General features: G+C 44.2%; 1 protein-coding gene across 1 annotated transcript in view; it reads right to left on the bottom strand.

Annotated features, from left to right (window-relative positions):
• Window positions 1-10,548, bottom strand: part of HTR7 (5-hydroxytryptamine receptor 7) — a 46,139-nt gene extending 35,591 nt beyond the window's left edge. The window contains exon 1 of the mRNA XM_035138523.2: window positions 10,487-10,548. Within this exon, the coding sequence (XP_034994414.2) occupies window positions 10,487-10,548 (62 nt within the window). The remainder of the gene's footprint in view (window positions 1-10,486) is intronic.
• Between the last annotated feature and the right edge of the window lie 8,100 nt (window positions 10,549-18,648).

The following is an 18,648-nucleotide window of genomic DNA, read 5'->3' as shown; positions in this document are numbered from 1 at the left end:
GCAAAGCTGCACTGATTGTCTACGTGAGCCAGGAGTGCAGATCTGGAGCGATTAGGAAGAAAATGAAACGTCATTGAGAAGGTTCAGAGAACATTTCTTAACATCACAACCAGCCAGCCTGGCTGGATTGGGCCAGATCTAGTCCAGTGTTTCCCAAACTCATGTCGCCAACTGTTTTGGGACTACAACTCCCATCATCCCTAGCTAGCAGGACGAGTGGTTAGGGATGATGGGGATTGTAGTCCAAAAACAGCTGGAGACCCAAGTTTGGGAAACACTGACCTGGTCTAATTGCCCTGTTCTTCCCCATGGGAAGCCCCCCAAGCAGGACCTGAATGCAAATACCCATCTCCCCACTTGTGATTCCCAGCAACTGGTATAGGGAGGCATGTTGCCTCCAGCAGGAGAAACAGACTATGCAGGCAGTGAGTGGAGATAGATCTGGACTCAGACACTTCAGAAATCATTTAATCATACAGATTTTATTAGTTGTCGTCTGTGCCACCAGATGACTTGGTTCACAGGGCTGCTTGAATCAAATGCATAAAGATAAAATTGCTCAAAGCACCTCTGCCAGCAGGGCCAAGAGAGGGAGGGAGGGAGGGAGGGAGGGGTGGGAGCTGAAGTCCAACTGGCCACAGGTTTCCCATCTGATTGACATCCCAAATTAGGTGCTGCTGCCATAGCAGAAAAGGGTTGCTTTTTCTGAAAAGTGTGGCTTTTCTAAAGAAGCAGCGAGTGAGCTTCCTGCTCCATGTTAAGCTGTAATAGAAATGTAATGTTACATCTATCTTCACCTGAATATCTCCTTTGCCTTGGGCTACTTCTGTGCTCTGTGTAGCAGCAAGGCATGTGGAGAGAGAGAGAGAGAGAGAGACCCGCAGTTCCCTCTCTGCGGTCTGGCAGGGAACACCAAAACAGGCTGGCGCAAGGAAGGGCCATAGCTCAGTGGCAGAGCATCTGCTTTGCTTGCAGAAGGTCCAAACTTCAGTTCCCAGCATCTCCAGATAGGGCCAGGAATGACTCTCCCTGAAACCCGAAAGAGCTGCTGCCAGTCATGTAGACAATAGTGAACTAGATGGACCAATGATTCTGACTTGGTATAAGGTAGTTTGCTGTCTTCCTTTTTAAGCTGTGCACAGACAGTGAGCACTCTAATTTCTAGAGTGCTTCTTTCTGAAAATTGGATAGGATTTTGAAGGGTGCAAGAGAGAGAGATGGGAACTGTTTTTAAAAGGAAAGAAGAGACAGAAGTACATGGGCGTATGGGGAGCCAGCCTGTGCCTCCTACATCATTGCACAGAGGGAAGACACTTAAATGAAATATTCCTCGTCGCCATTAAGCGGATGGCATACTCTGGTTGGAATGAGGTGTGGGATTTCACAGCCTCGGGAGTCTTGCACTACATTTGGCAATTTGCATTGAGCCATGTGTTTCGGCAACCTTTCTAGCACTTCATATAAATGGATCTGTTCGGGGCTTGCTTCTCCAATTTCCCATTTTTAGCTGCTCTCGTTTTTATCTGCACTATGAGAGTTCAAGGAAGCTTACCACCTACCACTTTGAAGTTTGATGGGCTGCCAATTCAGGTTTTCCCTCCTGTCTTGCCCTGGACAGCAGTGGCTCTTATGATGGTGGAGTGAGCGGGAAGAGATATGTACGAGGGGGATTGTGGAAGAAGATGCTTACCACAACTCACGTTCTCCCTCTACCCTGGCCTGGCCAAAAGAAAAACAGTATATTTCACTCCAAACCTAGAGAGGTAAAAAGACTGTTCTTTGTGTCACTAAATCAGGGAACCTTTATATTTGAGATTAAAACAAAACAAAACATTTTCAGCTCCATCTTACAGAAGCAAGTCCTATTGGTTTCAATAGGCCTGGCCTCTTGAGGCGACCTTTTTTTATTGAATGAAGAGTTAGCTGCACAACATTGTGTGATTCATTGCTGAGCTGCTCTTGGCACCTGCTCCTGACACTAACTAAAATTATTATTATTATTAAGTCTACTTGACAAGCAGTAGACTAGGATTTTGTGCTCCCCACGTGGATAATACAGTAATATGTTTCAGGGAATCCCAGCATGACATGACCAACCAGCAGACTCCACTGCCAGAAAATGGAACAGCAAATGTCCTCCTGCCCACCCAGTGAAGGTACATGATACCCAAGACAGGTCAAATTATTTTAGTACCTGAAGCACAAAACCCTACAAGTGCAGTAAAAAATACAATAATAACCAACAATTATCTAATATGTAGTTGAGATTGCCCTACAGCATGGCTAGTTTCCTGGGAGGACAGACTGATTCTGTTTCTTTATCAATGTAGAGGTTGAATCGATGGGTAGCAAGGATGCCCACAGGCAGAGACAGTGCCAGCCTCAGAACAGCATCGCTTCAGTCCCCCAAGAGCCTAAAAAGCCAGCAGGAGGAGCCTCTTTGCAAGGCAAACAGGGTCTCTCTCTCTCTCTCTCTGGCAAAGTTCAAAATGCATCTTTCTCTGCTCGCATCGCAATCCCAAGACAGGCTTTCAGCAGCCACCTGTACTGACGTTCCTAGCTGAGCTGTTTTCACACAGGAGCGCTTGGTGACCCAGCACAGACCAAGATGCCTATGGCTGTTGGATGAGGAAGGAAAACGGATTGACTGTTACTGTGTGTGTGTGTGTATTTTGCTCTGCTTTCAGGCCAGCTGAAGGAAGGAAAGTGAGAGGAAAGGCTGTCTTTCTCACCTACTCCCCAGATACCCCTTTTTTTTATTTCAGCAGTTGGACTCCTAAGAATAAGACTAATCAAAGATGCACACATCACACCTGGTCAGGATGCAAAATGTGTGATTCCTTATAACTAGAAAGATAAGGGTATATTCTACCATCTCAACTACTGCATAGCTTAAACCTCACATGAAGTATGAGGCCCTGATACCCACATTTAGGACCTTGTAGCTGTTATGGCCTCTCCTCATTTTCCCCGGTAAAATAACTTCTCTCCAGGAGCACATGTACATTATTAAAATTTGGTGCAGAATCTTTCTGCAGATCTCAGCTGCAACCCCCCAAGCTTCTCTGACTCTATCTGCCTTAACTCCTTTGAGATGTTTGGTTTGTGTGAGCCCCATCAAGATGAAGGGGAGCTGTCCTCACAGTGCCCTTCTCTCTACAGCTGCATTTTGTTTAAAAGAAAAGCCTTGAATACTGAAGATACGTATTTCAAATCCACTTTGCTCCTTCCCAGGAGGCAACTCTTTCCTGCCTCCACCTCCAAAAATGTAATCGGACCGTAGCAGACCTCAAGCTTCACAAAGCTTCTGAAGCAGAATAATTTGTTAATGTTCCAGCAAGTTTACCAAATGCTTCTCCTGGCTCGCAGCGAATAAACCCAGCTGCATCTTACCATGCTGGAGAAGGGGACCGAAGACTCTTAACAGTGTGGAATACTGCCAAGTTATCCCCCCAAAAGCTGTCCTCCATCCTGTGCCAAGCAACACTCCCCACAGAGAAGGCATAGCATCAAATTGAGCTATGTCAACCATAATAACTAAAATAGCATCAAGAGTTTGGAGGAAGCCACTAGGATTCTTGGATCCTTTCAGCTTCATGGCGACACACCTCAATAAGGCAGAAAGAATAATGTCCAATCGCTACTCGAAATCGAAACAGAAATAAATGTCTTGCCCCATTCCTACCCTGCTCATCTTTCTTTAAAACAAATGTGAAAAGGTAGATTTCTACATTGCAGGGGGTTGGACCAGAAGACCCTTCTACAAATAATTCTAAGTTCAAGAAGAAAATGGTAGCCCAGCCTCGTAGTGATTTGTAGTGACCGTTAGAAATAAATTAGGTATTCTTCAAAACCTCCACAGCTATGCTTCTGTTTTACTCTGCTGAGTTTTGGTGCTCACATTGAGCAGATGTGAGTCTACTGCACCAGGACCTGTTCTCTGGGAATGCGGTGTCTGTGTTCCTGTGATCGGAAGGTCGGTGAAGGTGCTCCAGTTGCCCAGCCCATGCATGCGCTTAAGACGTGGGCTGAACAGGGCGTACTAACAAAAACCAGCACTTTGAATTGGGCTCAGAAACTATTTGGTAGCCAGTGCAGTTGGACCAGGATCAGCGTAATATGCTCAAACTGTCTTGTATAGGATTTGGAAGTGGTTCAACTGGTGTAGCATAGGCTTCTCTCCAAACCTGGCATTTATGGGATTGTTTGGTAATTCACATCAATGTGGAAGAGATTCTCTGGAGGTAGCAACTTGAGAAACTATCACGCTTCATCCCCTCTTTCACTGCAGATTCAAGTGTCTTTTGATTCATCATTTTGACCTTCCATTCTATTTCTTGATTTAATAACTGTGAATACTGTACTTGTAATAATTTTATACTTTTTGGAATCTGCTGATTCTTTGGATCCAACCTTAATTTCTTCTCTTTATCCTTTAATTGAGCCAATATCTTTTCTTTTTTTCTCATTTTGCTGCTTTTCCATTATTGCATTTTGCTGTATCAGAAATCCTCTCATGACAGCCTTACTCGCATCCCAAATCACCCTTTTGTCAATTCCTATCTTCAAATTAATTTCAAAATAGTCTTTCAGGTTTTCTTGGGGCCTCCTTTATTAATTTTTCGTTCCTCATTAAAACAACCCCTCTTTCACTGCAACTGCTTCCTGGTTGCTAGCAATGGACGGATACCATAACTAGTGTCCTTTGCAATATACTTCCTTATAGGTGCTAGCATAATGTTCTTAAATGCCAAGGTTTTGTCTAATCTCATTCTTATTTCCTTTCCTCCTTTATTTGTCCTATCCCTCTTTCCCTTTTTCTGACAACAAACAACGTAACCTCTACAATTCCTTTTAAAGTTATGTAAATTCTTGCCATTATGAGCAACAGTAAGCTGAAAACAACAAAAACTCTGTGCTCGAGATACGTTGTCTAAATATTTATCATTTTTTTAAAAAATGAAAGTCTTAAGTAAGTTCTGAAGCTGTGTCATATTTTAGCTTGATATTGATTCCCACCATGAACTGTTTATCAAGCGCGGCTCTTGTTTGACTTCCAGGAGAGATGTTGCAGCTGCTGTCTCCTGTGCTGCCATCTCTGCATTTTGCACAAATAAATCTCCGTCACTTTGCAGCAGAAGGAGGCGGCAATAAAACTCACTTCTCTGGCACTGTCAAAATACATTTCAACGTCTCGACAATTTAAATGCGGAATAAAGGTTTTGCTGATATAAAGGAATTTGACTCAGTGTGTAGGAATGGGAAATCAAAATATCTTTTTATGGATTTGAGAGGTCATTTTTCTATGCATCCGTTTCTCTAGGTGCATAGATGGACGCATCTGCACATAGTGTGCATACTTCAGAATACTTTCAGGTCATAGTTTTGCAGTCATCAGTACTGCGATCCATTGTGCTCTCTTAAATTCATGTAAGAAAAATAAATGCAGGATCCTAAATCCTTTGCCTAAGAACACAGGACGAGCCCTGCTAGATCCGACCAAGGGGCCATCTAGTCCAGCACTGAAAGGTGTTGTAAAAGGCACCTGACTCAATGCAAGTATTATTTTCGCTATCTGGCATGCTCCAAATTAGAACACCGCCTGATCCGAAGCACCAAACGTTTTGACAGCATAAGGAGGAAATGTGATTTCCCCATGAATAGTTTTAAAGGCTATTTAGCAGTAGTCGTTTTAGTGTCTCAAAAGCACACAATAGCAAAAGGCATTTGTGTACATGGGCATGATAAAAAAAAACACAACAACCATAAACTTAGTGATTGACTCGAGCTTGGAACAGGAGAAAGTGAAAGCGCACCTAGTAGCCTAAGCTGGATAGAGAAGCCAACTTCTGATAAGCCTCCACAGCAGTGCCGGATTTACGTATAAGCTAAACAAGCTATAGCTTAGGGCCCCACTCTCATGGGGGCCCGCAAAAACATACTTCTTCTTAATTGTATTTCAGGTGGCGCTGTGGGCTAAACCACTGAGCCTAGGGCTTGCTGAACAGAAAGTCGGCGGTTCGAATCCCTGTGACGGGGTGAGCTCCCGTTGCTCGGTCCCAGCTCCTGCCAACCTAGCAGTTCGAAAGCACATCAAAATGCAAGTAGATAAATAGGAACCGCTATAGCGGGAAGGTAAACGGTGTTTCCATGTGCTGCTCTGGTTTGCCAGAAGCGGCTTTGTCATGCTGGCCACATGACCTGGAAGCTATACGCCGGCTCCCTCGGCCAATAATGCGAGATGAGCGCCGCAACCCCAGAGTCGGTCACAACTGGACCTAATGGTCAGGGGTCCCTTTACCTATTAATATACTTCTTCTTGTATTTCAGTTGAACAATTACTTTGATAAGATACACATTTTGTTATGTGCAAATGGCTTTAGATACCTATTAGGCCCATACATTACCATATAGCATATATTCAACACAAAAAAACAGTGACAATTTGTTGTTGACAAAGGACAGCTGGACATATAAAGGGTCCCATTCCTTCAGTAGCTTAGGGCCTCATCAAACCTAAATCCAGCCCTGCTCCGCAGGAAAGAGCTCCAAAGTCAGGAGTTCTGTCCACACACTGTCCACACAATTCAAAGTGTTGGTGTTGACCTTTAAAGCCCTAAACAGCCTCGGTCCAGTATACCTGAAGGAGCGTCTCCACCCCCATTATTCTACCCGGACACTGAGGTCCAACGCCGAGGGCCTTCTGGCAGTTCCCTCGCTACGAGAAGCCAAGTTACAGGGAACCACTGTTGTGGCTGCTGTTGTTCCCTGTAACTTGGCTTCTCGTAGAATGTTAATTTCTTTTTGTATGCCACAACAGCGGCTAGAGTACTATTAGCCAAGAACTGGAAGTCTCAAGAACTACCAACAGTCGATGATTGGCAAATGAAGATGATGGAGTATATGGAGATGGCTGAGATGACCGGGAGAATCCGTGACCGGGGAGAAGAAGCGACTGAAGAAGATTGGAAAGATTTCAAAATATATTTGAAAAAATATGCTAAAATTGTGTATTAAGATGAGATTTAGAATTCTATAGATGCTGTGGATTTAGAGAATAAGTGAAGTAACAAGAGGGACGAAAGATTTGAAATAATATGAAATTTATATAAAAATGTATAAGAAATTGCTAAAGATTAAAATGAAATGAAACGCAGATTGACGGAACCCGAGGAGGTCCCTATATACAATGTTAAAAGAATTTGGAGTTATATTTGGATTTTTTTCCTCTTTTTTCTTGTTTTCTCTTTTTTCTTTTTTGATGTTGTAAAAGTGTTTTTTGTATGTTTTTGTTATTCTTTTGTCTATAAAACTTATAAAAATTATTATATAAAAAAAGTTACAGGGAACCAGGCAGAGGGCCTTCTCGGTAGTGGCACCCACCTGTGGAACGCCCTCCCACCAGAGGTCAAAGAGAACAACAATTACCAGATCATTAGAAGGCATCTCAAGGCAGCCCTGTTTAGGGAAGCTTTTAATGTTTGATGGATTTCTATATTTTAATGTTTTGTTGGAAGCTGCCCAGAGTGGCTGGGGGAACCCAGCCAGATGGGCGGGGTAAAAATAATAAATTATTATTATTATCATCATCATCATCTAACCAAGGACTATCTGTTCATGACGATGGCAGAAGCCATGCACCCTGGTCCTCATTGTGCACATATGGCATTGTGTAAGCCTGGCATTCCACACAAAGCCCTATGTGTGTACACAGCATAAAGCATGAGCCAAGCCTATCTTCAGGGCAGTCTGGAGCAGGTTGGGCACCCTGGCGCTGAGGAGCAGAGATCGCTCCGGCGCCCCCGCCCTCACAGCGCCCCGACCAGTTTCCGCGCAGCTTGACCAGTTTCCGCGCAGCTTTGCCGCGCAGCACCCCACCTCCCGGCCCGGCGCCCTGGCGCGCCGTGCCACCAGCTTACCTAGAACCGGCCCTGCCTATCTTCCCCAAATTTAATCATGTGATTATGTGAACTGGACCTTGGCACATATGAAAGCATGCATGCACACACCATCTGCCATGGCGGTGGTTTGCATGTGTGAATTGGCCCTATATCCATCCGTGGTGAATGCTTTGGCTTCAGCATCACAGGATGTCTACTCAGAAGAAAGCCGCACTCAGTTCAGTGGGCCTTACTCCCAGGTAAGAGTGTGTGGAGCTATAGTGTTTTATCTAGGCAGCCAAGGCTCCTCCGGATGACAAGATCTTTTTGCCCCAGGTCAGTGAGGACCACTTGCTTTTTAAAATCCCCCCCCATATATACAGAACTTCCTGTGTGCCTTTTGGATTGCATCTGTAGGTTTTTCCCTCTGTGTCTAACTGGGGTCAAATAAGTGTTGTTTACTTTTTACAATGTATGGAAGATGAATCTCCCTCGGGAGGTTCTGGACTCTCCTTTCTTGGAGGTTTCTAAGCCGAGGTTGGATGGCCATCTGTCGTGGATGCTTTAACTAAGTTTCCGGTGGGGGGGGTGCACTAGAAATATGACCCTTGGGGTCCCTTCCACCTCCATGATTCTATGGTTTTCTGCTTCAACAATATTTCTTTATGTTCCTATCATTTTATGTAATTGTATTTTGTATAAATTATAAAAATTATTAATAAAACGTGTTCTATTTAGAAACAAAAAAAATTGATAGCTACCTTTCTACTGGTAGGACAGCGGGGGGGGATGGGCATAGCCAGGATTTTTGTTAGGGGGCAGGCTTTTGTTAGGGGGGGGGAGAACCTTAAATTTGTATTGATTTTTACTGATTTTTACTTATTGGGGGGCAGGGGGCAGCTGGCTACACCCATAGTGTGGCACAGGAAGGAAACAAAGTCGGAAGGGGTTAGGAAACACTGATATAAACCATCAATCACCCCCAGACTTGTGCTGAAGAAATGCTCCCATCTCCTGTGAGTCTCCAGCAGCCTAATCCTGTACCCTGCTTCACAGGGCGCTATCCATGGTCCTGACCCTTAGCAGCTTGGGTTTCATTTTCCCATATGTTGCTTGAATACCACTCTCAAGAGGATGCCCTGCTCCCACGTCTCCAGTGATTACTTCTTTTAATTTTTACCCCACTCTTCGACTCAGAAGGCTCCTAGAGCTGCCTTCAACTTCCGTAATAAGATGGGTTTGCAATCTAACAGTCACAACACAAAAAGAAAATGGATTGGGAGTGGGGAAGAAACAAATAAATAAAAGCGCATAACATCCAACCCACCCAGAAACATGCAAATTAAATTTCTTGAGCGATACAAATGCTGCGGAATGATTGCCAGGATAACTAGATCACACTACTTCCCCTTGTAGCATTTGTCTGACACCTACAATGATGCGGGACATGCCAGCCACATGCTGGGTTAATTTTTGCTAGCTATGTTTTCCATATGCAGCTCAGTCCATCACAATCTGGGTGATCTGAGGCTGCATGCAGTGTTTAAAGCAGAAATTATTCACTTAAAATAATTTGGGACTCATCCACAGTAGAAAAACGGTATCTCTGCACATGTTTGGACGAAGCAAATTGTTCTGCTCCTAGGAGTTTATGTCAGTCCAGTACACCTGTTATAAATTCCCAGGGCTTTTATCAGATAGGGCAGCCACACAGCACACTTTGCTTTTGCTCCTGCGGTATATGTCTCACAAAGGCGGCCTTTTGTAAGTATTTCTGTGTTGCCGAGCATAGTAGGGCAATCATAGAAATGGTAAAATCCTCTTTAGTGCCAAAAGCATAGCAATTACGTATGCTGACATTTTCATCCCAAATAAAAAGAGGCATTTCATCCCAGCATGCAGAATAGATTGGAGTCAGAAGAAAAAGAAAGAGAAAATGCTGGCTTAACAGAAATCTTTAAAAAGACTAACCTTTCCTTTGTTGAAAAGAGGCAATTATGTGGATCCATTTCAAATGGGGTTTGGCATAGAAAGAGCCTTGGATGTTCTTGTGGAAGGCCAACGCCAGGAAAGGGATGGAGGGAGGAAGTGTGTGGTCCTGCTAATTTTCCTGGACTTCTCAGTAGCTTTCAGTAACATTGACCATGGTATCCTTCTGGATTGAGAAGTGGAGGGTCAGTGTTTTGGTGGCTCTGGAGAGCCAATTCATAATAATAAATATTGTGCCAGTAGCATGCATTTAGCATAATTATAACAATTGCAGAAGTATAACAGTGCAATAATCAAAACTGGTTACTGATAACAACAACAGTCCTGGTGTCTCACAGACAGTCCAGATGTAGCATATGCAACTATGCACAGTCACCACGTCACAACTACTTGAGCGGGACAGACAAAATGAAGCACACTGTTGCTGTGAATTCCTGTCATTGTGTTGACCCTCAAAACAACCTTTTTTCTTTTCTGTGGCCACCCCAATCTCTGAGCAGTGCAATATTCCAGAGATTCCAGGTGCTTACTCGGGGTTCATGTTTCCTTTGGAATGAGCAGAGACTGTGGTGTCTTGGTGATATATGGTTTATTTACACATATATACCTGAACCTACGGTGGAGGGTTCACAGCATTAACATCCGAAGAGGGTCTTGCTTCTCCTATAGCCACAGCCATTGGTGGACCTACATTTTGGGGGCTCTGAAGCTTGAACTGTCATGGGGGCCCCTTCGCAACCAGCAACAAGGTCTGGGGTTGTTCTGCAGCAGATCACCACACCTTTACAACATCTGTGCTACTGACTCTCAAACTTTGGGATTGTTGAAATATATACAACAAAAACATAATCAGTTTGAGATGTGTGACTCAAACTGGGTCACTAGACCCCCAAATTTAAGCCACTTGGAACAAAGTAACTTCTGGGGCCCTGCTGGGATTAGGGGCCCTGATGCTTAAGCTTCCTTAATTTCATAGTATATATCTGCCCCTGGCCACAGTCTTGGATTCCAACAGAAATCAGGCATAGCTCTGTCTTCCAGCTGCCCAGCCTGCCCAGCCTGCCAGCTTCTGGCCTTTGTCTTTCAAACAAAGAAAGAGGCCCAACACTTCCTTTGTTACCTTAACGGCCCATGCTTAGAGGGCCATAACCTCACCAGGATGCTAATCCCTGCTTGATCTAGGAATTGGAAGGGGGCTCATGAATAAAGCCTGCCCCCTCCACAATTCATAACAACATCATTGTGGGTTTTTCAACCTCCGAACTATGCAGGCTTTTAAGCAGGCAATCCACCATATTTGAAACAACCACCATCAACCATCATTTGGTCACTTGGAACTATGGTAAAGATAAAGGACCCCTGGATGGTTAATTCCAGTCAAAGGCGACTATGGGGTTGTGGCACTCATCTCGTTTTCAGGCTGAGGGAACCAGCGTTTGTCCACAGACAGCTTTCCATGTCATGTGGCCAACATGACTAAACCACTTCTGGCACAACGGAACACTGTGACGGAAGCCAGAGCACACGGAAATGCCATTTACCTTCCCACCACAGGGGTACCTATTTATCTATTTGCACTGGTGTTCCTTTGAACTGCTAGGTTGGCAGGAGCTGGGACAGAGCAATGGGAGCTCACCCTGTCACGGGGATTCGAACTGCCGACCTTCTGATCAGCAAGCCCAAGAGGCTCAGTGGTTTAGACCACAGTGCCACCTGTGTCCCACTTGGAACTATATGTGGAGATCATACGTGGTACAAAGTGTTCTGGGAGAGTACACTATTGGTGATCCCACACAGGGGCAAGCGTGTCTCTCACTTTGTTGGTCTGGCACTGAAGCCACTAGCCAATAATCAAATTTGAGGGCTTTATTGATTCTTGTGAGGATCAGTGGCATTGTGCCTCAGAAGCATTGAGGGCAACCACCCACAGCACATTTTGCAAAACATCTTTCCATGAACTGAAGAAAAAAAGTAGTTCACCCAAGCATCCTTGAAAGAGAATTGGCATTAAGCCTTGCCACCTGCTGAAGTGATGGTGCTGGTTGCTAGCTTATAGACATTTGCAGATGCAACTGAGGTCTCAGCGACTCCAAAACCTGGAGTAACAAAGTTATAGCTATAATGCAAAATCAGACAAAAACAACCAGGGAAGCTTCCAGCTGTGGGAGAAGCATTTAGATGTGTGAAGGAGCTTTGTAAACCTAGACATACTATTGACTCCAGATATTGTTTGTGGTAATATTAACAGAAGTAGGTAATTTGTCTGCTATGAAACTACACAAAATATTGCTTTTCCCATCCTCTACTCTCCTTTTTCACATGAAATGGATAGAACAGGTTCTGGGCACAACACTTGTATCAAACAACCATTTTGTGTGGTTACGTTGCCCCCTATCATTTTTATGCAAATATGTCTTGATTTTCCTAGACATTCCAATGGGGGTAGAATGTAAGATAAAAGAGTAAAAATGTGAGTGTAAAAACAAATTTTCATTAAATTAACGGAGGGGAGTTGTTGCGGTTACTGCTATTATTATTATTATTTCTCTTTATTTTAGATCTTATTGTTATTTATGTGGAAATTGTTCAAATTTGGTTGTGTGCTTTTTGATGTTTTGTTTATTGTTTGTTACTACTTTTGGTTATGTTTGCAAATTTGTGATGATTCCCCCCCCCCAATGTTGTAAGCTGCCTTGAGCATGGTGTGAACTTTGGAAAGCATACAAATAAATTGACGTATGAGCTAGGCTTTCTGGATTTCAGTGCAACTGCCCACAGCCCTGGCTCTGACAGAAGAAAGGACAAATTCTGCAGGATAAACATATCTGCAAGAATATTTCATCGGCTATTTGTATGACATGCATGATCTTTCCTCAGATGATTCACCATCTTTTTTTCTCCCTTTTTTTTTCTTAAAAAGTATGACCTCAACTGTTAGGTAGGAGGGAATCGAGGTAAATTTTGGAGTTATGTAAATGAGTAATCCTCAGCATGGGAGAAAGTAGATGGCATGCTGTTTGCTGCCCTTTATCAACAGCAAAGGCTCTGAAAAACATCCATCTACCTCCTGACTGCAAAAAGTTGATTCTAGCAGAAACCTGGAAACATTTTCCACATTTCCAAATATGGTCCTCGGAGACTGCCATTTCCTCCTACTGCTGCAATGTCACAGTGAAGGGTGAGGAACTGAACAATAACATAAACCAAACTTGCCTTTCCATATGGATCCAAATAGAACTCATAAAGATCTTTTCTAGATCGCCTAGAAAATGCCAAGCTACAAAACTGCTCCTCCTCGAAAGGTAAATGAAATTAAGCTTTGAATTGACACAAACAAGGAACAAGCACTGTCCATCTTCAGTATTCACTGGAGGTGTCCCCCCCCCCCCCCCATTTCCCTTTACTAATGTCAGAATTTCTAGTCAGAAGTAAGTTCAATGAAACTCAGTAGGGCTTATTCCCGGGTAAGCGGGGTCAGGATTGCAACCTCAGGCACTAGTTTTCCATTACAAAGTAATTACGAATGTTAAGCCAGAATGGAAAAAGTTCAGAGAGGAATGTTCCTGCTTCTCATTTCTCTGCTATAGCTTGGGTGTGTGAGAGTGATCCCATTCAAGACACAGGCCTAGAACTAACTCCTTGGTCACCCGGCCTACTCCCCAACAAAAACTTGGACATATCTGAACTGTGTTTCACTTTATTAGCCCTCATCCTGTCCATCACTGCCTCCCCTTCCTCACTGATGTTTGAGGAAAAGGGAAGGTGCCTAACTGGGTTTCATTGGCCTGTTGGTAACAATGAGCTTCAGATCCTCCTGTGGTCACACTCTGCACTCCTAAGGAAAACCCATGTCTTTATTATTGCTCTTGCTCTCTGCCTGCTCCCATCTCCTCCTCCTCCTCCTCCTCCTCCTCCTCCTCCTCCTCCTCCTCCTCCTCTTCTTCTTCTGAAAGCTGAGCCGTGCCATGGAGGTTTCGGGGCTAAGTCCTATGTGGAATCTACACACATATTAAAAACGCTGTGAAAATGCTTTTTAAAAAAAGTTTTGAAAAATACATTGAATTTTGCATAGCTCACTGTCGCCATCTAGTGTCACATTTGTATATCACACTTTACAACAGATTTAAAATGTTTTATTTGCAGCTGTGCAGCTGAGTCCCTAGTTGTCCCTTTATCTTCTCCAGCCTAAGAACAGCCTTGTGAGTTATGGGCTATATCTAACCATTTCTGTCCACTAAGGACAGGCCCCTTCCACTAGTAGGTGGATGAGTCTTAATGTTGAGCTACAGAGGAAGCCAACACAACAGTCGTGCTAGCGGAAATGCAGAACAGATAGTTACCAGCAAACTCTGTATGCATTCTTTTGCACTACAGATTACCCCTAGGTGCTAGATCGGAAACAACCATAAGTGCTTTGATACTAGAGAGTAAGAACATAAGAACACAATAATAGCCTACAGGTCAAAGCCATTGACCCATCTTCTCCAACATCCTGTTCTCACAGTGGCCAACCAGATGCCCATGGGGAACCAGCAAGCATGATTTAAGCACAGGGCCCCTCTCCCCTCTTGTGGTTTCCAGCGACTGGTATTCAGAAGCATTTTTGCCTCCAGCTGTGGAGGCAGAGCACAGCCATCATAGCTAGTAGAGATGGAGAGCAGAGACTGGGGGAAGAAATGGCCATGTGCCCATGGTTATTCAAGTAAGAGATTCATTCCATGGCTGAACCAGGATTTGAACCAGGATATCCCCAGCCAACAGTGGACCAGCCTGGCTCTGACATACTCACAGCACAAACACTTTCTTGAGTCGACATCATTGTTGGAAAGGTATCCTGTGAGCCACCCATGAGGATGTTGTGCTGGAGAAGAAATAGTTGTTTGTGCGTAGAGTATGAAGCATGCTATGCTTCTGGAGGGAGGCAGTTTTCCGCCCTGAAAATCACTCTCAATCACAATCAAGCGTGTGTTCCACGGAAACAAGTTGTCTGCTCTTCCCAAAGGCAAAGATACCATCTGGTTTGTTTGTGTGTTTCTTTGCTGAAACAACACAGAGACATGGAAACCTGTTGCTGTCTCTTCTTTCCCCTTGAGCTATACAGATAGAGAACACGGCCAGGTCACAAGGAAGGATTAACAAGATGCCACTGAACTGGAACCAAAAAAGGACATCTCATGTAAGGCAACATCAGCAAAGAGGGTGCAGCAAGACAGTACCAATTTTGGAAAAACCAAGGCAGTGGCTGTTTTCAGGTGGCATCTGGTCTGCGCCAGGAGACTAGAGACTGAAGAACGACGTTAATTCTTGTGCCATATGTTGATCAACGGATACCTGTGACACTTGCATTAAACTGTCATCGGTAAAACCAGCAGATTTGTGTGTTTCTTGCCATAAAATTGTTCCATGTGTCTGCAAGGCATGGATGTTATCCCTGTGGATTCTGCTATGCTGTGGAAAGGTGATTTTCAAATGTTATCTCAGGAGGACTTAGAGCAGAAATGATTTCACTGTTTTGTACATAAATTCACGTATAACACATATGTTATTTCTGACTTCATATCTGTACTAGATCAGTTCTCTGGATTCCTTGCTGCTGGGGGGTTGTGCACAGCTGTGAAACACATGAACGGGTGAGGGGGCAGGGGGGGGAACTGGCAAAAAGAATCCCATTGAAGGTGGTTTAAGATTGTTAAATACCATGGTGATTTTAAAAAATGCATAAAATTAACACTGAAAAACTTTTGCAATAACTCAACTTTGTAAACTTGGGCAGGCTGGGCCGTCCTCTTATATACCTGCTGAGATTGACAAGGCATCTGACCCTCACCTGAATCTCATAGCTCTCCTGACGAGTGCTTTGGTCTGCTCACCAGATACCAGGCACTCTACTATTCAAATTAGGCCCCAGTGTTTTTGTTATCATCCCCTTCTCAATTAAGTAATCAATTTTAATCTAGAATTTAAATTCTCAAAACTTCCTTATTTGAGCAAGTAAACTACTGCTCATACTTTATTACAAACAGCATTTCTACCTGCAGCACACTTGAGCAAACCTGCTCCTCTTCCTTTCACAGATATTTTGTTGCCATTCGCAACTGTTGCTGCCTCTGATTAGTTATCATTTAACTCTTGGGGGACATAATTAGCATCACACTTCAAGTGGATGGAAGTTGCTGAACCAATTACAGTAACCAACTATTATTGTTAATAGCAGCAGTTTTCCTATACCTTGATATTGCTGGATAGTTTTGATGAACTGCAAAAGCATTTTTAGTTAGCTTTCTGTTGCACCCTGGAACTTTTCTTTATTAGTGCCACTTTGTTTTGTATGATTCCTTGCAAATGAAGGAAAACAACTTTTCTGCTTGTATATGTTGATAATATAATTTTGGTTACTGAGGACAAACAAGATTGTACAAAAACCAGATTGGGTGCAGGTATGGCCAGGACATAGGCGCCCTGTGACAAAGGTGACCTGTGTGCTTGCTTGCCTGCTTAACAGCTGTTGGGAACTTCAAGGTCCCTGCTCTCCCTTCTTATGGTCTTTGTACTGGACATGGAGACTCCAATAGAAAGCATTCCATGTCAAGAAGGAGGGCAAGTGGGCACCCTATCAAATGACAGGGCAGGAGCTACACAGAGCAGGGCTTTTTCACTGGTGGTGCCCATTGTATGCCTAGCTCTCGCCAGACCTGCTCTCTTTTGGCCTATATTTTGCAGCTTTATTATTTAGGAAGACTTTTGAAGAAATGGTTGACTAGTCTTATCAGTCGCTGACATACGAGTGGATTTTATTTGCTGCTATTCTGGGCTTCTGGTGCACCAGGGTTTACACCAGCGTAATAGAGTTGGTTAGGATGTCAGAAGGGATACAATTCACGAGCTTTCTCCATTATCTGCACAGCAGGGGGTGTTCAGTAAATGGTGCAAAGGCTGAGCTGGTTACCTGCTTTCAGCAATAGGGGTCGCTGTTTAGTAGTACCCAATTGGTTAGCTGTCAGATTCTAGAGCTCCCTATTGGTGGCTCTTAGGTAATTCACAAAACACAGAGTCCATTCATAAAACACAGGGTTCATTTATAAACCAGTAACATAAATCTCTTTTATGGGGTGTATGTTTCAGCGATTGGACATAAATGAACCCTGTGTTTTATGGCCAAGCTGTAGTGTAGCGCTTATGTGACTGTGAATAAAAGGTGGCTGGGCTCATTGTCTCGGGGTTTGAGGGGGGAAGAGGTGACAAAACTGATTTCCAATAAGTGTCCCCCTTTATTTCCATAACAAGTCCTTGAGTCTGTACTCTGAATGGTGACACCAGGGACCTAGAAGGGGCAGGGCTTGTCAGTCCAATGCCTGCACAGTCTCATCAGGGCTGACCTTAAGGCAATTGGAGCAATTTGGCCAAATTAGACCTTGCAGGCCGCTCCTAAGGGGGCCCCTGCACCAGGGCAATCTAGATGGATTTTATTTATATCTATAAGATTTTGCAGACTTTGGCTGTGAACTGGGGGGGGGTCAAGTTGCGCCCCACTGCTTCAAATTGGGCACCACTTCCTAGCCCTGAGTCTCATAGTTGCTGGGCCTGAGTTGCCCTGCCCTTGCATGAAGTCTTGGGTTTGCAATTTTGGGAGAGGGGAGACTGCCTGCTGGGGAGCGGGTGGGCTGGCGAGGCCCCCTACATTTAGAGGCCCTAGGCTTCACCCTACTTAGCCTATACATAAATCTGGCACTGCAGCCAATGAAGCTCACTGGGTGCCCACTGTCTCTTAGCCTAACCCAACTAAAGAGTTGTTGTGGGGATAAAATGGGAAGAGAGAGCTCCTTGAAGGAAAGGTGGGATATAACATAATAAATGTAGTAATATAGATTATGAAACCTTCAATGAATTCCAGGGGTGTGCTTGAATTACAGGAGAGCTGCTGCCTTAACTACTTTTAAAAGTGGTGGTGGGGCGGGTGGTTTATGGCTTTAACAGGAAATGATCAAGGGGCGGAGTCTGTGAATGTCATTAAAGGCTGCCCTTTCCCTCTATAATGCAAGCACTGACTCCAAGTCTAGGTGAGAACCCAGAAAGCTGCTTCCCTCCAGGTCAGGCTATTTGTCCATCTAGCTTAGCATCATCTCCCAGTTTAACCAGCTCTTCAGGCTTCCAGTAGAGACCTGTCTTCCCAGGGCTGGATTTATTATACGCAAGCTAAGTAACCTACAGCTTTGGGTTGTAGAGCATCAGACTCTTAAATCTGAGTCGTGGGTTTGAGCCCCACATTGGGCAAAAGATTCCTGCATTTTAGGGGGTTGGAATGGGTGTCCCAGACCGTCCTAGTTCCCCTAGTTTCCAGGGACGTCCTTGATTTAGAGAAGCCATCCCAGTTTCTGATTTGATCCTGGAATGTCCCCCCCTTAGGATGGATGTCCCTATTTTCATTGGAGAAATGTTGGAGGGTATGGAGTTACCCGACCCCTGAGCCGTCTGAAGACAATCCAGTACTGTATAGGAAATAGATTTTTTTAAAAAAAAGTTTACTCTTTTATGATGCTTTTATATATGTCGGAAGCTGTCCAGAGAAGCTGGAACAACCCAGTAATACCATATGTGTGGGGTATAAATAGCAATAGGGCGTCCCTATTTTCATCGGGGAAATGTTGGAGGGTACGGACCCTTTCCAACTCTGGAATGATTTTAAGCTTGGGCCGTCCCACAACCCCACCGGCTGGGAGACGAGCGCGGGGGGAGAAAGGAAAGGGGGACCGGAAAGACTACAACTCCCAGCATGCAGCGG

Source organism: Zootoca vivipara, chromosome 5, assembly GCF_963506605.1.
Source record: "Zootoca vivipara chromosome 5, rZooViv1.1, whole genome shotgun sequence".
Classification (NCBI taxonomy): domain Eukaryota; kingdom Metazoa; phylum Chordata; class Lepidosauria; order Squamata; family Lacertidae; genus Zootoca; species Zootoca vivipara.
Note: the sequence above shows the minus strand (reverse complement) of the source record. Positions and strands in the feature narration are given on the sequence as shown.